Genomic DNA, 23,197 nt, shown 5'->3' with positions numbered 1-23,197 from the left:
TAGTTGGCCATTTGCAAGCCAAAAACGAACACCCTCAATTTAATACAATAAATACGACGCAATAAATACATAAAATAATTAATTTAAAATTCCATTATTAGAATTAACCAATAAAAATGGAAAACATTGGAAAAAAATATTATAACACACATATATATATATATATATATATATATATATACACACACACATATATATATATATAAATATATATATATATATATATATACACACATACATGCATTAATGTACCACCAAACATAGCCAACATAACAAAGAAAGACCTGATATCCCTCTTGCAATTAAAAGGAGACCATAAAGGAAAACCATAAAAGAAAACCGCAAATATAGATAATACTCTCAATATAAATATAATACAGTGAAAATATATAAATAGATAAATATATAAAAAATATAAAAAGTAGAAAAATATATGGGAATATAGGAATGTATAAAATATATACCTCTATACACAAAGGAGATAGGGATATAAATATGGATACAAAGACGGATGCAAATAATGGCATGAATATAAATATAAATATAAATGGGGGAGGGTTTTTTTTTATCAATTGAAAGCAAAAAGTTCAATATCATTATTTAGTCCATTAGGTTTTAGAGTGTTGAGCTCAAAGATCCACTGACTCTCAGCTCTGGACATTTTTTTTAATAAAGTCACCACCCCTCCAATCTTTTGTAATTTTCTGAAGGCCCCAAATTTTGGATCCCTCAAGAGATCCACCATGTTTTAGTGTATAATGTTTGGACAGGGGGTGTTTATTGCATTTACTTTTAATATTTCTAATATGCTCACCAATTCTTTTATATAGGGGTCTGTGTCAACTACTAGAAAACCTTCCCTGAGGTTTTTATTCAAATTTATATTATTTTTTCTTTTTCTTTTTTTGTTTTTTTTTGTTTTTTGTCACATTTCAAAATTGTATACAAGTACTTGTATTTTTGCAACATTTAGCAGGTGAGCGGTCAGCCGAGGCTCCATCTGCTTCATTGATTTATGGTATTTTATGCTAGAGTTTGTGTGTATCCCCCTGGTTTTATTACATGAGTGGAGAACAAAATAAAATAAAATAAAATATACTACATAGTTTTTTCCAAATTCATTTTGTTGTGGTTCAGCGCAAATTTATATATAGGATTCTTTATTGTATATAACCTCTGTCTTGTGCTCACTGTTGCTGGCTGCAAAATGAGTTAACTGAACATTTGAACTTTTTGGAGTATGCTAATTAGTTTTTAAAGTTGCAAATGATTTTAAGCTATTAGGCTTTTCTGATTTTCAGAGAATCACTGTTGTATGGGGGTTTTTAGGCACATTTTGAGAATTGGTAACAAAGCTATGGCTTAACATATATCCTAATGGATGCTGCCTGATTAGAAAAACTGATGAAAATATTGATTCGCAAGCTGCTGGTCTGTGAGCTTTTTCGATTACATCAGTCACTTTGTGATAGTGTTTAGATGTCTTAACTTTACTTTATGTTTTTTATATTTTTGTTCTATGAGTTATACAGCCATACCAGTAGTTTGATTAGTAAAATTGTCCGTACCAATTTCCTTTAAAATAAGAATTTCTTTACAGAAAAAAGGCAAAATTTGTCCAAACCCCCCCCCCTGATTTTTACTTATCACTGGCTCCAGTAACCGGCATTGCCCAGGATTGTAACTTAGTCACTCCCTCTCTCTGTCTCTTTCCCACTCTCCCTCTTTCCCACTCTCCCTCTTTCAACTCTCCCTCTTTCCCACTCTCCCTCTTTCCCACTCTCCCTCTCTCTCTCTCCCTCTCTCTCCTTCTTTCCCACTCTCCCTCTCTCCCACTCTCCCTTTTTCAACTCTCCCTCTTTCCCACTCTCCCTCTTTCCCACTCTCCCTCTTTCCCACTCTCCCCCTCTCTCTCCCTCTCTCTCCTTCTTTCCCACTCTCCCTCTCTCCCACTCTCCCTCTTTCAACTCTCCCTCTTTCCCACTCTCCCTCTTTCCCACTCTCCCTCTTTCCCACTCTCCCTTTCTGTCCCACCATCTCTTTCTCCCTCTCTTTCTCCCTCTCTCGAGAAGATTGAGCTGTAGATATAAGAGCGCAATAGGGTCTTACCAAGTTGGGAAAATAAAGACAATAGTAGGATTGCACTCACCTGGTGGGGCTGTGAGAGTCACAACCCCTTGTACCGCATGTAATGGTAGTGGTCAGCAGGAGCCCCGAGGGATAGGATCAGTTTTCAAAAGGAAGGCATATGGGTTAAGCCACACTAAAATCACAGGATTCAACGGATTGATTAATTCCCTTTTATTTGTTCACAGGTCTACGCGTTTCAGAGATATAGCCATCTCCTTCATCAGGACATGCAAAAGGATACATGATTCCTTTTGGATGTCCTGATGAAGGAGATGGATATATCTCTTAAATGCGTAAACCTGTGAACAAATAAAAGGGAATTCACCAATCCATTGAATCCTTAGGTTTTAGTGCAGTTTAACCCGTATTCCTTCCTTTTGAAAACTCATCTTTCTCTCGTACACTCTCCCTCTCTCGCACTCTCTCTTTCTCCCTCTCTTTATCCCTCTCCCCATCTCTCTCTCATACACTGTCCCTCTCTCCCACCCTCCCTCTCTCTCTATCACTTTCCCTCTCTCCCTCTATCCCTCTCTCCCACTCTCTCTCTCACTACCAAAATCATAATAATTGACAAATAAGCTTCTTATACTAAGAATGTCCTTTGTTGCCAATAGCAATCAATTAAAGCTCATATTAATGACCCGTAGCAATATCGAAGCAGAGCTGTGATTGGTTATTATAGGCCACCTGATAAATATCCAGGCTGTCAAAACAACCAATATATTACCTCAGACATCTAAACACTAAGTAAGCGGGGCGAATAACTGTAAAGTGTGGTGTTAAAATATCCCCTCAGAAATAGTCTTTGACGTTCCCTAAATCAAATGAGTCGGCTGTGGAAAATTTAGCAATCATAAATGCCATGGCTCGGATTCCTTTAGCGGGCATACACATACACACATACATTCATACACACATACATACATTCATACATACACACACACACACACACATACCATACATACACACACACATACACACATACATACACACACACAAACCATACATACACATAGATACATACAAGCACACACACATACACACATACATACACACACATGCCATACATACACACATACATACACACACACACACAAACGTACACACACACAAACCATACATACACACATACATACACACACATACATACACACACACACACACATACATACACACATACATACATACATAAACACATACACACATACATACATACACACACACAAACCATACATACACACATAAATACATACATACACACATACATACATACATACATACATACACACACACACATACATACACACACATACACACACACACACACACATGCATACACATGCTCAGTTTTATATGTTAGATATACATCACATATCATATAAATGTTACCATATCCTCTTGTAAAACCATGGAAAACAGGTCTGTCCGAAAACACCTCCGCCTTGGTTACAAGAGCTTCATGGACTACGTCATAGCCGCACAACACAACCATCTTCTGGGCTCCAATCTTCATACTGTACACAGGTCCATACGTTTTTGCGAGCTGCAAAATACAAGGCTGTAAGGTTGCGTTCATATGTTGCTGGTCGGAGTGGAACACATATTTGGAAATTGCTGCAAAAAGCTGTTTTTGAGAGCATTTTTCTTTTTATGCATATTTATTGTTTTGTCTTCCTTGCTTTTCCCCTCAAATTACAATATTATTATAGTTCCTGCACCCATGGAATAGATTGCAAAAACAGGTCTGTGTAGTAAGAAGAGGCTGTAAACATACCCACAAGTACAAATTTGTCAACATTCCTGTGCTTAATAATAGTTATAACAAATGTAATTAGTACTTTTATGGTGCCAACATATGCCAATGCACTTCACAATTCAGAGGGACGTGTACAGACAAAATCACACAGTTCAACAATACAAAAGGAGTAAGGGCCTTGTTCACAAGAGCTTACAATCTATGAGGAAATATGGGAAGTGAAAAAGTAGAAGGTCTTTGTATTTATTCCATCTTTATATTAAATGGGAGTATTCATGTAAAGCGGCATGATCCAGTCTCTACATGTAAAGGTGTTTATAGAGCAACTGAGGATGGAGGGGTTTGGGAACAGAAAAAAGAATGGACCAGATTTTTAAGGAATATAAATAAAAGGAGAACTGTGAAATGTTAGATTACCAAGATAATGTGATAAGCTTGCCTAAATACAAGTATTTTTAAGGGGCACTTAAAACTGGGGATACTGGGAATTATCATGATTGTCTGGGATAGTGAATTCCAGAGAAGAGCTGCAGCATGAGAAAAGCATTCTAACAAAACAATGAGAAAACGTTCAACTCACCTCTCCGTAAGGCCTCTGTCACACACACGTGAAAAAACCGCATCGTTTTTTCACGTACGTGTTAAAGGGGTGGTTTGCTCCCCGTGTGCTGTTTTTGTGGCACGTACGTGTTCTCCGTGTGTTATACGTAATAACACACGGAGAACGGAAAGCCCTGCCTTACCTGCTTCTTCCGGAGCTGTCTGCGGTGCTTAATGACAGCGTCCAGCAAAGGCCACGCCCCGCGGACGCTGCTTCCTGCCCCCAGTGAAGAAGATGCGTTGTTCAAATTCACTGGGGGACTGATGCAGGGGACAGCGGCGGCAAATACTGCAGGGCTCGTGGAGGTGAGGGTGTGGTTTTCTTATTTTTAACCTGACACGTGTGTTTCTCCGGCGCGTGTCACACGGGACTGCATCCACACTACATCCGTGTGGTACGGGTGCAGGCCGTGTGATACCCGTGCTGCCGGAGAAAAACGGACATGTCAGCGTATGGAACTCACGGACACACGTAAGTACGGACACACGTTCCGTTCCTAAATACTTACGTGTGTCCAAAACATTAGGATTACCTAGGTCCCCTTGTGTACGTGTCTCCGGTACGTGTAAAAAAATGGCAAACACGTACCGGAGGCACGTGAGTGTGGCACAGGCCTAAGAGAGCAAAGTTCCAGATAGACAATTCACGAAAAGTAATCCAGACCTTCTAAAAAATAAACTTTTATTTTTTCAAGTTACAAAATAGAATCAAAAAGAGGTATATTACAAAAAGCAGTTTACATGTTTCGAGGTTAAATGTCTCTTAAATCATAACCTCAAAGAGGAATTTCGCCTCGAAATGTGTAAACCACTATTTGTAATTTCCCACTTTTTTTATTACATTTCTTAACATAAATTAAGTTAATTTTTTAAAAGTGATGGATTTCTTATTGTATATTAAAAGAAAAGCATTGGAAGAGAGAGAGTGAAAGGTTTGCAAAATTGGGGATGTTACTCTTTAGGTTTATATAGACTGAATGTGGCAATCCTGGGTGGTTGCAAGCTACTATTTTTAGGCTGGGGAGCCCATTATATATGGGTCTCCCCAGCGTGAGAGTAGCAGCTCCCAGTTGTAGTGCTTTATCATGGCTGAAGAAGGAAAAAAGTAATCCAGCGCATAGGGAGTATAGTAACCGCCACTCAGGATAAATTTCCAGCTTGTTTATTGACGTATAGTTGTAAAATTATAAAGCATGTAAGGCATAGTTCATGCACAGCTTCAAAGTGTAGAAAAACATTTGACAGTTTCAACGCGTTTCGGCTACATATTGTAGCCTTTGTCAAGTCAAGATTTTCTTTATCATGGCTGGGTAACAAAATTGGGGGACCCCATGCCTTTTTTTAAAATTATTTATTTAAAGAATTGTTGTTTAAAAAAAGTGGCATGTGTTTCCTATTATTTTGATACAATGCCAAGATCAGAGCACAGCTGGGGGCTGCAGCCTGTAGCAGTGGGCTTTATCTGTGCTGGTATCAATAAATGGGGGGACCCTATGTCAATTGTTTTATTTATATATGTATTTTATACAATGATAGAAACCCGCAGACAGGGTCTGTGATTCCAACCAATCATACGTACTGTCTATGGACGGGTTCTGACAGCAGCCAATCAGAGATGCTGGTGGCTGGAGAAAGCAGTCAATAGGTATGAGGATAATCAGCGTTTCTGGAAGTACAGCTGCAGGAACAGTGTTAAGGGGGTGTTACACGCAGCGGAATTGCTAGCGATATCACTGGTGAAAGCACCCGCCCCCGTTGTTTGTGCGTCACGGGCAAATCGTTGCCCGTGGTGCACAATATTGTTCAGAGCCATCACACAGACTTACCTGCCTAGCGACGTCGCTGTTGCCGGTGAACCGCCTCCTTTCTAAGGGGGCGGTTCATGCAGCGTCACTAAGTGGCCCCACAATAGAAGCGGAGGGGCGGAGATGAGCGGCTGTAACATCCCGCCCACCTCCTTCCTTCCGCATTGCCAGCGTCCGCAGGTAAGCTGCAGTTCGTCGTTACCGGGGTGTCACACGTAGCGATGTTTGCTACCTCGGGAACGACGAACAACCTGCGTGCTCAACAATCAACGATTTTTTGAAAAGGAACAACGTGTCAACGATGGATGATAAGGTCAGTATTTTCCATCGTTACGGTCATTCGTGCGTGTCACATGCAACAACGTCACTAACAATGCCGGATGTGCGTCACGGAATCCTTGACCCCGGCGATATATCATTATACATTGTTGCGTGTAACGGAGCCTTTACAGCCGTGGGAGCAGTTACAGCCACGGGGAGACTCGGTAAATATCAAACAAAAATAACAGATGCAATAACGCACCACCGGATCACCTGGTTCAATACTGCAGAGGACAGGAGGAGTGACAATAACTACCAAGGCTCTATGCAGCAGTGCTGACCAGAAGGGAACCAGTCCAGCAAAGATCAACATAAGAGAAGGTAGAATCGTGGCACTCGCTGTTGTATAAAAGTCCATGGTTTATTATTCAAATTGTCCCTCCAGTTAGGAAGGAGACAAACTCTAGTGCCACCTATTGGAAGTAGCAATCCTAAAAGTTAAAAGTGGCTTTTAATAAACAAGCCTTTTCATAAGACTTAGGATTTATTGCCAGACCAGAATCCCAATTTGCAGACAATGTGTTTTGGGGTGATTGCCCCTCGTCAGTGCAAAGACTGGGTATCTGATCTGGCTTATGAGAAGCTATGTGGGGACAACAGGGAGGACTATTCTCCTTATGAAGACTTGACAAACCTGTCTGGCTGTCGGTAAGGGCCCCATGGTTTTTTATAAATGCATAAAAGGCGAGCGGGTCTCAGATCAGATGCTGGCACTGCTTTAGATGCTTCCTTTAAAGTGGAGGCGGATTCACGTTACCGGTATTCCCGGGACCCGTAGAAGTGCAGTTGTGCAAAACGGCCATCATCCTCCGCAGTGTCAGCATCTGGTCTCGGACTCGCCCACCTTTTATGCATTTATAATACGGCAAGGACTTTTATAAAACAGCATGTGCCACGATTCTACCTTTTTTTATGTTGAGACTCAATAAGTATGTCGTGCTTTATTTTCTTTTTTCAGCCCCCTACATCATTTTACAACTCATAAGTTTGGCTTCCCATTGAATTCAATGGGTTCGGTATGTTCGCCGATCTGTTTGTCGAACAGGTAGGCAAAAACTGGGAAGCTCGTTAAAGATCGAGGAACCGAACTTTGAAAGGTTCACTCATCTCTATTTGTGACCTCACTAGATAATGAAGAGTCCTCCATCACTACAAATAACAATAAATGAGGGGATTGATCTGCAGAGGACTGATTTTCAAGTTGAATTTTCTATAATTTACAATTGCATAGAAATTCAAACAATTTAATATTCCATTTGCAGTTAGCAATAAAAAAAAACCCAGCAAAACTTTTCCATCACCATTTCCCTCACTACAAAAAGATCAGAGAGTGGGTGATGTCATTTTGCTTTGCCACACGAGCCTTCCCATAATGGCCTACAACTACAACATCTTACACATTCTCACACCTTGTACAGGGATCTCAGAACCTGGGACATCACACATTAGTGGTTCCCAGAGTAGCACAGTTTATACAGCAGAGTCACTCTCCATGACCAGAGTCACTGGGTAAGTCTTTGTCTCTCTCTCCTGTAGAGTGTAAGCTATTATGGTCAGTGCAGTCCTCTCTTTCTCCTGTAGAGTGTAAGCTCTTATAGTCAACAAGTTCGTCTCTCTCTTCATTGGAGTGTAAGCTCTCATGGTCATTGGAGTCCTCTCTCTCCTGTAGAGTGTAAAGCCCCATTACACGCTACGATTTATCTGACGATATGTCGTCGGGGTCACGGTTTTCGTGACGCACTTCCGTCATCGTTAGCGACGTCGTTGCGTGTGACACCTACGAGCGACTCCGAATGATCTTAAAAATAGCGAAAATCGTTGATCGTTGACACGTCGTTCAGTTTCAAAATATTGTTCGTTGTTTTGAACGCAGCAGACATATCGCTACGTTTAACACCCTGCCAACGACAAAGAACATCATTAGTGCTTCCGTCATCAGCAACGCGGACGTGGCGTTACGAGCAATGATCCACGTCTCCACCGCTCTTATTGGTGGTACCAACTGTGTTCTGATTTGGCAGGCATGGTTGATAAGGCGGACACAAAGTTTCATTAACGTCCTTTGTGGCTGCCCACGGTCCTGTGTGCATTTCATTACAGAGCTCTGCTGTGACATGTGTGTTATTTCATTTTCGGCTACTATCTTTTTTCCTGGTTTATTGCATCTTTTCGGTAGGTTCATATTTGTTTTAAAATGAATTTTAGACCTTGTTTTTGTGCATACTTCCGGAGTTAAAAAACACTGAGCCCTATCCTGCATTGTTCATATGTTCATACCGCTGTAAGCACATGTTGGCCGCATGTCACTTTTTTATTTTTTTTTTTTTTTTTTAATTTTTTTAAATTTAAAAAAAAAAAAAATAACATACCTTGGAGAACACAGAAAGGCATAAAGGATGCCGCACACACACAAAACAGATCACGTGTGCGCCATCGGTGGTTGCGTCACAGGGGGCAGCCGCAAATGCGGCCTTTTATTTCACAGACAACCAATCACGTAACAGAAGACCGGAGAAGATTCTGACAGTATGGAAGTTGGGGCGTGTAGAGGGTGAGGCAACCACACGCCAGGGTGTATGCTATGGACAATTATACGCCTCTGTCATTGCCAGAATCGTTGAGCGGATTGCTGTGTGATGGTGTCCACACGACCGCCTTGGTCAAAGAATATATCGCTGAATCATGTTGCGTCGTTTGTGAGATGGGTACGTGTGACCACTACAAAACGATCTATGAGCGGACTCGGCAAATCGTAGCAACGATCTGGGCGTGTCCCATCACTGACGAGATCGCTAGCGATATCGTTGTGTGTAAAGCGGCCTTAAGCTCTTATGCTCAGTGGGGTTCTCTCTCTCTCCTGTATAGTGTAACCTCTTATGGTCAGTGGGGTCCTCTCTTTCTTCTGTAGAGTATATGCTCTTATTGTCACGGGGGTCCTTTCTCTCTCTCCTGTAGAGTGTAAGCTCTTATGGTCTGTAGAGTCTTCTCTTTCTCCAGTCAAGTGTAAGATCTTATGGTCAGCCGACTCTTCTCTTTCTCCTGTAGAGAGTAAGCTCTTATGGTCAGTGGAGTCCTCTCGCTCTCCATCACCTCAACTCCAGTCCTCTAGTTCCTCCACCAGATTTTCTTAGTATTGCACAAATAAGGGCACCTGTGGAAATTTCTAATGCCTTGATAATAATTCCCTCACCTAAACAATGCAAAGAAAATCCTTGAAATATGACCTGCACGTGGACCTTGAGGACTGAAGTTGAAGAACACAGGTTTACAGCACTCCTTCATGATGATCAACTGAACATATTTTGGCCCCTATTCATTAGTCGCTCTGGGATAAAACTGGGAAAATACACTTTGAAAAGCTCAAAAAAAAATTGTGCAAGTCATACAGTCGCTGCACAAAACCTTTCCACCTTTTTAGGCTACACCAATTTCGGGCAATGGCAACACCCACCAGTAATATTCATCAGTTTTGGTGGCACTGCTTATGCTAGAAATGTTATTCCAGTCTGACTGGATTAACACTTTTGGTGAGACATACTCCACTGATAAGATGTGCTGTATTCATCAAGTTGTGTGCGCATCTTAATAAATTTTGGCCCAGCTTATTCCTGTGTCCTGTGTATACAAAACCCCTTTTTTAATGAATCGGGGTCAAAGGCCTTGGAAGGGGCAATGTCAATATTATTAAGATGGCTAGTACAGGTTTTTGAGATGTTCAGAAATTGTTGAGTTGAGTTTTTCAAGCACAAATAGATTCAGAAAATGATTTTGGATGCTTGAATTTGCAAAAGTTTATCTTTTCCTGAACTGTCTCCCAAATGATTTTGGAAGAGTTTTTTTTTGTATTAATTAAGTTTTTTTTCCAGGAATATATTATGACTGTCCCTAGTTTGGAGATTATATTAAGATCCAAGAAGTGACATTGTACTTTCTTTCCTACCAGGTATTTTTTTAAAAACTTTTTCAGTAAAAAAATACTTAAAAAGTCCTGATATGAATAACAAAGTGGATTTCCCATGCAAATAATTAAAAGAAATCAGACAAGAAATATTGAAGCGGTTTCTACATGGTCAAGCAAGCAATTTAGCTCGAGACAAGACAACAATTAATCTGTAATAATATTCTTCAGATCTTACCTCTTGAAATGTTAAGTAAGGTCTTTGAGCATTCATGAGAAGAATATTCCCTATTATTGGCCATGGTTTGGGACCATGAGGATAATTCGGATGAACACGTTCCTTCTGTTTATATAGAACAATTGCCAAAAAGATACATGTCACTATGGACAAAAGAACTGTGACCGGATCAAGGGGAAACATATCTTCAGAAGAACCTGTGGTGGAGAAAGGCGAATCTTACATTAGAGTGAAACATGTATAGGGCATGTATTTTCCTAACCACTGATGATCACTTGAATATTGCAGATTCACCCAACCATCTCACTGACTGTATAAGGGCTTGCAACCAGTTGCATATAAAAAACAATCGGTCACATTCTCATCCAAAAAAGTTGGATGAGTGAAATCTGTTTCGAGTATCATATGTCATGCAAGTGCTACAAGAGTGTGCAATATTTGTTTGTTGCCTGGCAGTCGTATAACATGAGTAGGCAATGCATTTTTTTTTCTCAGCAGCTCTTATTCTACAATCCCTTACAGGACCCTTTACAGTGTCCTATGCTACAGAATGGTAATGTATAGAGATGAGCAAACTCAAACGGTAAAGTTTGGGGTTCGTAAAGTACACTGGGTGTCCAGGGGTCGAACTTGTGTCCGATTTCGATGTTTGAGTACTGGGGATCAAACTTTGTCTGAGTTTGGTGTTTGGGCACTCTTCATATGTTAATAAAGTTTGCTGAAAGGCTGCAGCACAGCCAATCAACAAGCTTTATTGCATGCGGAAGTTGCCTGTATAGAATTTTTAAAAATGCCTTTAGCTCCCTCCTATTTTTGATAATCAGCAGAGGTAAAACACACAGCTAGAGGATGCACACCTTGTACACATCCAAACCATTAATTTCAGTGTCATGCGTTTTTCCAGTATGTGACACATACGTGCACATGGACAGCACCTGGACGGCACACGGATGGTCAAATCAGAACGTGCAACAATTGCCTTTTTTTCACACAAACGTATCACTGGTCACTGGAAGCCAATCATGGCACCTCGTGGCAAATAATTCTCTGTGGAACTGAAAAAAAAAGAACTGTTCCTCTACATAAAGATGGTTGAGGCTATAAGAAGATTGCCAACACCCTGAAACTGAGCTGCAGCATGGTGGCCAAGACCATACAACGGTTTAACAAGACAAGTTCCACTCAGAACAGGACTCGCCATGGTCAAACAAAGATGTTGAGTGCACATTCTCAGCGTTATATCCAGAGGTCGTCTTTTCAAAACAGAAGTATGAGTGCTGCCAGCACTGCTGCAGAGGTTACAGGGGTGGGGGAGGGGGGTCAGCCTATAAGCACTCTGACCATACACTGCACACTGCATCACATTCGTCTGCATGGCTGTCATCCCACAAGGAAGCCTCTTTTAAAGATGATGCACAAGGAACTCCCCTAAGGCGGGCTTTGCACGTTGCAACATCGCAAGCCGATGCTGCGATGTCGCACGCGATAGTCCCCGCCCCTGTCGCAGGTACGATATCGTGTGATAGCTGGCGTAGCGAAAATTATCGCTACGCCAGCTTCACATGCACTCACCTGCCCTGCGACCATCGCTCTGGCCGGCGACCCGCCTCCTTCCTAAGAGGGCGGGTCGTGCGGCGTCATAGCGACGTCACACAGCAGGCAGACAATAGCGGCGGAGGGGCGGAGATGAGCAGGATGTAAAAATCCCGCCCACCCCCGTCCTTCCGCATAGCCGCCGGCGGCAGGTAAGGAGATGTTCCTCACTCCTGCGGCGTCACACACAGCGATGTGTGCTGCCACAGGAACGAGGAACAACATCGTACCTGTCGCGGCAGCGGCATAATGGAAATGTCGGTGAATGCAACGATGATACGATAACGACGTTTTTGCGCTCGTTCATCGTATCATCTAGCATTTACACAGTACGATGTTGAAAGTGACGCCGTATGTGCGTCACTTTCGATTTGACCCCACCGACATCGCACGTGCGATGTCGCAACGTGCAAAGCCGCCCTAACGGTTTGCTGAAGACAACCAGACTGCAGACATGGATTATTGGAATAATGATCTCTGGTCTGATGAGACAAAGATAAACTTATTTGGTTTAGATGGTGTTAAGCTTGTGTGGCGGCAACCAGGTGATGAGTACGAAAGACAAATGCATCCTGCCTATAGTCAAGCAACTTATGCAAACACAGGGAGAACACACAGTAGGTTATGTCACAGATCACTTCCCACGCTCCCTACACAATTACATTAATTAGATTAAAGCATTCCCAGTTTATATATCTATACAAAAAAATAGGTTCTGAATAGTGATGGGCGGACTCGGACTGTATATATCCGGATCCCCAGGTTTCAAATGTACCCAATTTCTCAAGAAATTCCAGCTAATGATCCAGTTCAGGCACTCGGGTAATACAAAAAATAACGAAAAAATAAAAGAAAAAATAATAAATCAAGTACACTATACTTATTGAGGCTTTGGCACGGCTGTAACTGCTCCTACAGCCGCTCTTTCACTTCCGGGTCCGCTCATTAGACACATCCATATGCACAGATTTCCCTGCTCACCAGCATCTCTGATTGGTTGCAGTTAGACAGCACCAGTAGGCTGAGTGATAGTGTCTGACGCTTCCAATCACAGACCCTGTGTTACGGGGGGCTGTCTGATAATAACCGAAAGGAGTATCAGACAGTCAGGGTCCACCGTGCAAAGACTTTGCTGCAGACTATGGCAGAGTGCAATACCTCTGTTAACTCACAGAAGGATATAATAAGAAAGTAAAGCAATTCCTCCCTTACTTGGAGGGTGTGTGGAATGATCTCTGTTAATAATCACAGAGACAAAGGCAATGTGTGCGAAATGGCACCTACCTAGGTCCGCTCTTCTAGTGGTGCAAAAGAGACGAACAGCAGCGTAAGCCGCACAAAGCTCCTACCTGCGTTCGCTCCACTAGTGTGCAAGGACACGAACCACTAGATATGGCACCTGCCTAGGTCCGCTCTTCTAGTGGTGCAAAAGAGACGAACAGCAGCGTAAGCCGCACAAAGCTCCTACCTCTGTTCGCTCCCCTAGTGTGCGAGGATACGAACAACTGCCAGACGCAGTATAAGGAACGTTACCCTAGCGGCAACGTCCACCTACGAGTACAATCACAAGGCCCAGCCAGACCATGTGCCTCAGGCACCTGCCTATGTCCGCTCCCCTAAGAGGTAAGGATACGGACAGCAGCCGAAGCTGTAAGGTATAAGAACGCTACCCTGCCGGTAGCGCTCACCTAGCATAGACAGAGAGATGCCTAGAGGAACGCGCACAGAGCGTCTACTCATATGCATGAACCAAGAGGACTGAGCACCATGCGGCGTGTGTCAGGGTCTTATATAGACTCTGTGCCTCATCCAAGATGGAGGACACCAGAGCCAATCCGCTTCCAGAACGACAGGAGTGACGTCATGCTGGCCTATCACCGAGCAAGACGTCACAAGCACATGACCAGCGACCAATCGGCATAGAAGGTGTCAGAGACATGTGACCTCGTGTCAGCGATGATGTCACCCGCACATGTGCAATGGCTCCAAGATTGGACTTAGTCTCCGGCGCTCGCACATGTGCAGTAGCAAGAAATCTGGACTTAGTCTCCATCGCTCGCACATGTGCAGTAGCAAGAAATCTGGACTTAGTCTCCAGCGCTCGCACATGTGCAGTAGCAAGAAATCTGGACTTAGTCTCCAGCGCTCGCACATGTGCAGTAGCAAGAAATCTGGACATAGTCTCCAGTGCTCGCAGCAACCGTAACACCCTGTCTGTGGGTCTATGCCGTAAAGTAAAAATAAATACATTTAAAAAAAATTGGCGTAGAGTCCTCACATATTATGATACCAAGCACAGATAAAGCCTACGGCTACAAGCTGCAGCCCCGAGCCGTGCACTTCTTTTGGTAGTATATCAAACTATGAGGAACCATATGCAGCTTTTTTCTTTGATTATTTAAATAAATAATAAAAAAAAAAACAGTGTGTGGTTTCCTCCAATTTTGATACTTATTCATGATAAAGTCCGATAGCTGGGGGCTGGTATTCTCAGGCTGGGGAGACCCATGGCTATTGGAAGCCCCCCAGCCTAAAAATAGCAGCCTGCAGATACCCAGGATTGTCGCATCCAGGCTCTTCCCGATTGCTTTGGTGTGGTAGCAATTGGTGTATTAAGGGGTTAATGACAGCCCCCAGCTGCCACTAAGCCCTAGAATGGAAATGGGATGTTTCCATGAGACTCCCCATTACTAATCTGTGAGTGAAAGTAAATAAACATTAACATCGAAAAAAATGCTTTATTTGGAATAAAAGACAAAAAAAAACCCTCTTTCACTACATTATTATTCCCCAAAACTCTCCTGCAGATCCAACGTAATGCACATGAGTTTCCACGATGATTCAGCTCTGCTACATCTGAAATTACAACGTGCGATCATGGAAAATGTTGGCACGCTGTTACTGCAGGCAGAGACTGAGCCGCGATCAGCAGTGATGTCACTCAGGTAATTTGCTGTCACAGCTGGAGGTTCCCATCGTACTCAATCTGTGACCACAGCTAATTTGACCTTAAGCCTGCTTTACATGTTACGATTCTGCATACGATATCGTATGCGATCGTAACCGCCCCCATCGTATGTGCGGCACGTTCAATTTTGTTGAATGTGCCGCACAAACGATTAACCCCCGTCACACGTACTTACCCGTCCATGCGACCTCTTCCTGGAGTGGGAGAGACGTTCGGCGTCACATCGACGTCACGCGGCAGCCGGCCAATAGAAGCGGAGGGGCGGAGCTGAGCAGGATGTAAACATCCCACCCACCTCCTTCCTTCCGCATTACCGGCCGGGAGCCGCAGGACGGAGGTAAGATCTGTTGATTGTTCCCAGGGTGTCACACACTGCTATGTGTGCTACCCCGGGTACGATGAACAATCTGACGTTCAATTCATGAGGATGAACGACGTGCATGTGATGAAGATTTTACCATTCAATCGCAAGCGCACGTAGCTGATACACACTGCAATGTACCTTACGATGCCGGATGTGCGTCACTTACGACGTGACCCCGCCGACACATTGTAAGATACATTGCAGCGTGTAAAGCAGGCTTTAGTTTAATGAAGTACTCTGAGGTCAGGTTACCTGCTGTCACATTTGGAAGACCATGGGAACATCCAGCTGTGACCGCAACCTACCTGAGTGATGTCACCGCTGATAACGGCTCAGGTTCTGCCTGCAGTTACAGTGTGTGGACATGTTCCATAATCACGCACTGTAATTTCAGATGTAGTAGAGGTGAATTGTCGTGTCACCTCGCGTGGATTATGTCGGACCTGCAGGGGTGTTTTGGGGGTTAAGAAAGTGGTGAAAGAGGGTGTTTTTTGTCTTTTATTCAAAATAACTTATTTTTTGGCATTTGTATTTATTTCTTTTCACTTACAGATTAGTAATGGGGTTCTCATCAATGCATTCAATTACTAATTGATGGCTTAGTGGCAGCTGTGGGCTGTACCTCAATTGCCACCGCACAACGGCAATCAGGAAGAGCCTGGTAAAGTGCTGGGATTGTTGCATCTAATGGATGCGACAAATCTGAGCGGGTGCAGCTGCAGGCTGATACACTGCCAAGATAAGCGCACAGCTGCGGGCTGCAACCTGTAGTTGTATACTTTATCTGTGCTAGGTATCATAATATCATGGAACCCTACTATGAAATATAAATAAACCAACAGCTTTTTACCACTCATTACAGATTCCCTGTTAAGTGTAAAGATAATATTTTTTTTTAAAAGAAATTACAAAATTCTCTTAGGTGGGGGTCCTATTCTTTTTATTACAACTAATTACAAGTAAAGAGGTCTTCTGATCTTAATTATTGATGACAAGGTGATTAATGTCCCAGTTCCCACTACTGTTTGATAAGTTCCTTAACTTAGAATTTAACGAAGAGAGACGTAGTCAGATTTGCCCAACCCTTTACTAACTTTCCGCTCCATGCATGAGACATTTTCCCCATAATGGGACTTCTATCAACTAAAATGCTCATAGTAAGTTGTCAATCAGGTAGGATTATATAAAACAGCAAAACATAAATAGAGAGAGAGTTAAGCATGACATCATTAGATAAGGTTGAGTGAATGACGGTCAACTCAGCCAACACTCCCATACACAGGATTAGTTGTGCGCCAAAGCACTCTTGTGTTTTCTATGAGAAATCCACCGGTTAACATGTCAGCCGATGACTGACCTCCATGAAATTGGAAAAGCTCCATCAACATCTCACTTCCCTCTTAACATTCAGTCAGCCAGTGCCTCCATACCCATTAGACTGTTGGCCAAACTTGAAGATAGCAGCTTCTGCCAATATTAGGCTAAGGCTAGGTTCACATTTCCGTCAATTCGTATCAGTCACAATCCGCGGCTCTGGTAAACAACGGAATCCGTTTGGTGGATTCTGTTGTTCCCATAGACTTGTATGAGCGGCGGATTGTGACTGATGACGCTGCGTTGCATCCTCCGCCCGACTGATCAGTCATGGAACGACTGACTGCCGGGCGGAAGGAATGCAGCTTGTAACGTTTTTTGAGCAGCACAATCTGTAGGATTTCGCTGCGCATGCTCTCTCTGGCTCCCAGCACACGTAACCAAGGTAAATATCAGGTAACCAAGCAAAGTCCTTTGCTTAGTTACCCGATATTTATCCTGGCTACGTGTGCAGGGAGCCCGATACTTCCCCGCTCGGGTCCGCCCCCTCCTGCACTCGGCTTGTACATACACACACAAACACACTCACACTCACCTGTCCCCAGCCATGCAGTCGCTGGCACTGACGTCCTCAGCGCCACATGGCCCCGCTCAGCCACACCCACCCCTCACTCCGCCGCCCACACACATTACCTCGCTCGGCTCCACCCACCCCGCACTCAGCCGCCCGCACACATTACCCCGCTCAGCTCCACCCACCCCGCACTCCGCAGCCCGCACACATTACCCCGCTCGGCTCCACCCACCCCGCACTTCACCTCCCGCACACATTACCCCGCTCGGCTCCACCCAGCCCGCACACATTCTCGGCGGCCGACTGCTGTGAATGATCAGCTGATCGCTCTCATTAGCCGGCCATCGGGAGGTCATCTGTTCGCTCTCAAAAGCCGGACGGCTATTGTGAACGATCAGCTGATCGTTCTCTCTTTTACAACGGAGTCCGACAATGAATTCTATTCTTGTCATCCGTTGTACAATGCATCAGTCACAAGCGTCAAGCAATGCATGTGACTGATGCAAAACAACGGAAATGTGAACCTAGCCTAATGTGTATGTCGGCCATTAGTAAGCTCTTATTTAAAATGTGGTTTTAATATTTTTTATAGTCAACTGGGCCTTTAAAACTGATGCAAGTAAAAAAAATGTGGATTTCCAAAAATTGACTGCATCATTGTTTTCTGTTCTCAAACAGGTGGTTTGGAAGGTCTTACCAAATCATCTAAGACCTCAACTGCCCAATTTCCTATAGAAAGAGTTCAGTAGATATAGCCTGTTCTTAAACTGAACTAACTGTAAGGTAAATATCTATATCTACTAACTTAGGTTATTCACACAATGCATTTGGGGTTATAGAAGAAGTCAGGGGAAAAGAACTCACCTCTATTCTGATTCAAGAATCACTGGTTTCCAAAGCTACTATAAAATCCAGTATTGTGATCGGAGAACTGGGAGCTGGTCTATGAGCCGCAAGTGCACGACTTACTCATTCCAACTGGAAACTTGACTAATCTGTCAGAGACTAGCTTAGGAAAGACGTGAGAATGGGGAAACCTTGTTTGTCCTCAGGCAGCTTCTTGTCTAAAGCCAATGTTCCACCCATGTTCTGCCCTGTTCTGTATATAGTCATTACTTTCTTATGCCGTGTAATCATCGTCATGATTAATAGTTCATTCAGAAAATCACTAGAAGACATTTTTTACTTCTTCATATGCATGGGGAAAAGATTTTTGTTTAGGCTCCATGTTGTTGCAAAACCCTTCAGGTGCTACACAGAAATTGATGCAAAGTGGAAAGAAAAAAATAATATTTAGAGATGTAGGTTCGGTTTGGCAGGTTGAGTCAAATTTTAAATTAAGATCGGTTTGGGACCCAAACTTGACCTGAACCCCAATGGAAGTCACTAGAGATGTCACACTAGGTAAGGAGAGGTATCAAGCATATGCCAAAAGGGAAGGTAATTCCTATGTCTAGGGAAGGGGGAGATTGACCAAGCCTACTACTGGTCCCGGTTCCCTCACCACCCTAGATAGGTTCTGCACCTATGTATCAAGCAGGATATCTGACTCTGGCTGACTCTGAAATAAGCCCTAGGTAGAGAATGGATGGGATGAGCGCTTAGTCAACCCCACTAAGTTCTAAAGAACAAGCAGGGAGCACACAGGGAAAGTACAAGAACAACTTATCTTCAGATGACTCAGAGAGAGGAACTGCATCAACAACAAAGTTTCTCCAGATGAATACAAGCCGACTGCTTACACTCACAAGGTCTGTAAAGGTTATTTAAAACTATCACCAGCACAGAGTAATGGGGAATGAGAGTGTATAAAGACACAAAGGGAAGTGCTGAAGATTAACAGCTGAAAAGGTGAGGAAATCTGTAGGGTCCTAAAGATAAAGGGAGTAACCCGAAGCAGGGAAAAAGGGAAAGTCGGAGAGCAGCTTGTGTAGTCAAATACTGCGACCTTCTACAGAAGGACACTACGGACTGTCTATCAAACATAATACACACACAAGAGATAAACAAACTCAAGGTATATGGAAAAACTGAGTTCAGGTTCAGAGTTTAGGTGCTTTACATATAAACCTCACTTGCATGAGCATCGCTGTGCTCGGGTATGCTCGGTGCTCAGCCTAGTGCGAGTCGCTTTCAGTCTTTAATCGGCTGTCACTGGGGGGTAACGACAGTGTGATCTAATGTAGTTTGCACAAAAAAAAAAATAGAAAAAATACTCCCACCCCAAAAGTGATCTGTTCATGGCTGGCTGTATGTGGGCAGAGACCAGAACTGCCCAATTAGTGACTTCCATTGTGGTTCAGGTCAAGTTCGGGTCCCAAACAGAACTTCATTTAAAGTTTGGCTTACCCCACCAAACGGAAGTTCAATGGGCCCATTCATCCCACTAAGTAACTAATTGGGCAGTTCAGGTACAAACACTGAAACTTGGGTTCACTCATCTCTAATAATAATCTTTCCTCTAAAATTTAGCCCCAATGTTTTTACTTTTATAATGGGTAGAATGAAAAATTGGACACCACAATGTGTTACCCAGTTTCTCCTGAGAGCACTGATACCCAACATGTGGTCAGAAACTTCTGTTTGGACAAATGGCCGGGCTCGGAAGGAAAGAAGCAATATTTGAATTTTGGAACACAAATTTGGCTGAAATAGATTATAGGCACCATGTCTCATTTGCCGAGCCCCTAATGTTTCTAAACAGCAAAAAATAACACAAATGACCCATTTTTGAAACTAGACCAATCAAGGAATCTATCTAAGGGTGTGTTCAGCATTTAATTCCCATAGGTGCTTCATAGAACTTTTTAAAATGTTAATGTGAAAATGAAAATTCAGTTTTTTTCCGCTAGGATGTTGTTTTAGTCCCAAAATTGATTTTTTTACAATTGATAATAGGAGAAAACAGACCCCACAATTTGTTATGCAAATTCTCCTGAACATGATGAAACTCTATATGGGGTCATAAACTGCTGTTCGGGCACATGGCTTGGGCTCAGAAAGGAAAGAGCCCTATTTCATTTTTTTAATGCAAATTTGGACACCATGTTGTATTTACAGAGACCCTGAGGTGCCAAAAAAAGTAGAAAACCCCCCAAAGTGACCCCACTGCACAAATTGAACCTCTCAATGAATTAATCTATGGCTGCAGTGATTATTTTGTCCCATCCATGCTATGTTTTCTTTTTTCTGGAGAATTGCAAATGTGCTAGTGGAGTATCCATACAATGTGCCCGACTTGTGTTTATTGAAATACGCACCCCATAAATTGTTAAGTACGCTCTCCCCACCACAATAATGGTCACTTAGGGTGATTTAGGCATAGGGGGCTATGAAGGAGTAGAGGATTTGGGAGCGCATATTTAACTGGATTTTATTTCAGAGAGTGGGAGCCATGTCACTTTTCCAGGGTCTTTGTTCTACTATTCAGACGAAACCCCCAGCAGAACCATTCACTATAATGAGGCAGATGGAGACAATATAGGATCCAATTTGGTGTTTTTTCCATTTATATCCATTTTTTTTTTGTCATGCACAATTCTGTGGTCATCCACACTTGTGAGCTAAAAAGATGTGTGGCGCCCTGGACTAGCCAGGTCGTCACAGGTACTACAACAGACACCCCCACCCTGAGACAGGCACATCAGCCAGACACAAAATTCTTGTTGCCTCCCTCCAGGGGCTGATGTCCACACCAGATGGGGTGGAGCCAGGCGGTTGGCCCCACCCACCGAGGAGTTCACAGTCCTGGAGGCGGGAAAAGGAAGTGAGATCAGTTAGGGAAGTGCAAGTGAAAAGAGTGAAGTAGTAGTGGAGGAGGAAACTGACGGTGTCCGGGTGTGTGGCCCGGGCACTAAGAGCAAGGTTGTCAGACAGTGGTGGCTGTCTGCAGGAGAGGCAGATCAACGCAGAACCGTAGGACCGTGGACGGGCGGTGGCCCGTTTGTACCGAACCGGGGAGCAAAGTGAAGCCAGCACACTCAGGCAGGGCCTCTGGACCCCAACCAGGCTTGGAGTCGCCATTAGAGGTCAAATCCGTCAGTGACCGGAACCCCAGGGGTTTCCTAACAGCCATGACCCGATTGAAGGCAACCGTCTGACCAGCAAAAGGGAATACAGCTACTGCCACAGCTAGAGAACCAAGGGCCAGAGCCTGCGGGCAAAAGGGCTCCTCCGGCACATATACACGCTGGGGAGCGGGTTACCTGTGGGAATTCCTCGGGACTGAACATACACAAAGGTGCAGGGAAAGGCAGCCACCACCAACCGTCCGGGAGAAGTCACAGCAGCCGGCTGCGGGACCCGTCCATCCAGCCGTTTGGTTTATCAGAGATTTTGTGTACATTTGTGGCCGAGTGAGTACAACCGTGCCTACCGGCACCGCGCTGCGCAGTCCAGGCGACCCTGCACCTTGCCAACCCTGCCTCCCCGTCACCTCACCGGGCCCCGGGACCACCAACCCCTACCCACAGAGGGGGGAAACAACACCCCAGCTGCTCCCTACCATTGCTCCCGGGATCCCCGTCACCAGCAGCGGTGGTGTCCAACCTCACCACAACCCGTGGGTGGCGTCACAGACCAAATCTCCAAATCAAACTACCCCCTTTCACTCACGGGCGAGGAGCGCCGCTCGAATCCCCGGATCCGGCCCACCGCTCGAGCCACCGACCCGCCACCGCAGCAGCGCCGGACCCAAGCGTTAGCGAGCGCAGTGCAGCGGCATCCTTCCCCGCCTGCGACAGATGCATAAAATGATGGGACACCACCAGAACAGAAACTAGATGGAGTCTAAAGTGTCTATATTTGCCTTGTTATAGTGAGTGGTTCTGTCGGGGGTTTTGTTTGAACTGCATTTTTTGGAATTTACACAGAAACATCAATGTAGAAGTGCATCTCAATAAATTAGAATATCATCAAAAAGTTAATTTATTTCAGTAATTCAATATAAAAAGTGAAACACATGTATAGAGTCATCACACACAGAAAGATCTATTGATCTATTCCTATATATATAGAGTCATTACACACAGAGGGATCTATTCCTATATATTTTATAGAGTCATTACACACAGAAAGATCTATTTCACATGTTTATTTCTGTTAATGTTGATGATTATGGCTTACAGCCAATGAAAACCCAAAAGTCATCTCAGAAAATTAGAATAATTACCACAAGACAGCAAAGGCTTCCTAAGCGTTCAAAATTGTCCCTTAGTCTGGTTCAGTAGGATACACAATCCCGGGGAAGACTGCTGACTTGACAAATTTCCAGAAGGCAGTCATTGACACATTCCACAAGGAGGGTAAGCCACAAAAGGTTATTGCTAAAGAAGCTGGCTGTTCACAGAGTGCTGTATGCAAGAATATTAATGGAAAGTTGAGTGGAAGGAAAATGTTTGGTATAAAAAGGTGTACAAGCAACCGGGATAACCGCAGCCTTGATAGGATGGTTCAGAAAAGGCCATTCAAAAATATGGGGAGATTCACAAGGAGTGGACGCTGCTGGAGTCACTGTTTCAAGAGCCACCACACACAGATGTATCCAGGACATGGGCTACAAGTGTCACATTCCTTGTGTAAAGCCACTCATGGCCAAAAGACAACGCCAGAAGCGTCTCACCTGGGCCAAGGAGAAA

At 43.7% G+C, this 23,197-nt stretch overlaps 1 protein-coding gene across 2 annotated transcripts in view; it reads right to left on the bottom strand.

The window, feature by feature from the left end:
• Positions 1 to 18,574, bottom strand: part of LOC142296996 (cytochrome P450 2K1-like) — an 86,711-nt gene extending 68,137 nt beyond the window's left edge. The window contains exons 1-3 of one of the 2 annotated variants that reach the window (XM_075341195.1): positions 18,426 to 18,574; positions 10,749 to 10,945; positions 3,520 to 3,673 (exon numbers count right to left, since the gene is read on the bottom strand). In XM_075341195.1, the coding sequence (XP_075197310.1) occupies positions 3,520 to 3,673; positions 10,749 to 10,931 (337 nt within the window). In that variant the 5' untranslated portion in view covers positions 10,932 to 10,945; positions 18,426 to 18,574. The remainder of the gene's footprint in view (positions 1 to 3,519; positions 3,674 to 10,748; positions 10,946 to 18,425) is intronic. The other variant, XM_075341196.1, reaches the window with a different exon arrangement.
• Positions 18,575 to 23,197: the final 4,623 nt, after the last annotated feature.

The sequence above is a fragment of the Anomaloglossus baeobatrachus genome, chromosome 3 (genome assembly GCF_048569485.1).
Source record: "Anomaloglossus baeobatrachus isolate aAnoBae1 chromosome 3, aAnoBae1.hap1, whole genome shotgun sequence".
Lineage (NCBI taxonomy): Eukaryota > Metazoa > Chordata > Amphibia > Anura > Aromobatidae > Anomaloglossus > Anomaloglossus baeobatrachus.
Note: the sequence above shows the minus strand (reverse complement) of the source record. Positions and strands in the feature narration are given on the sequence as shown.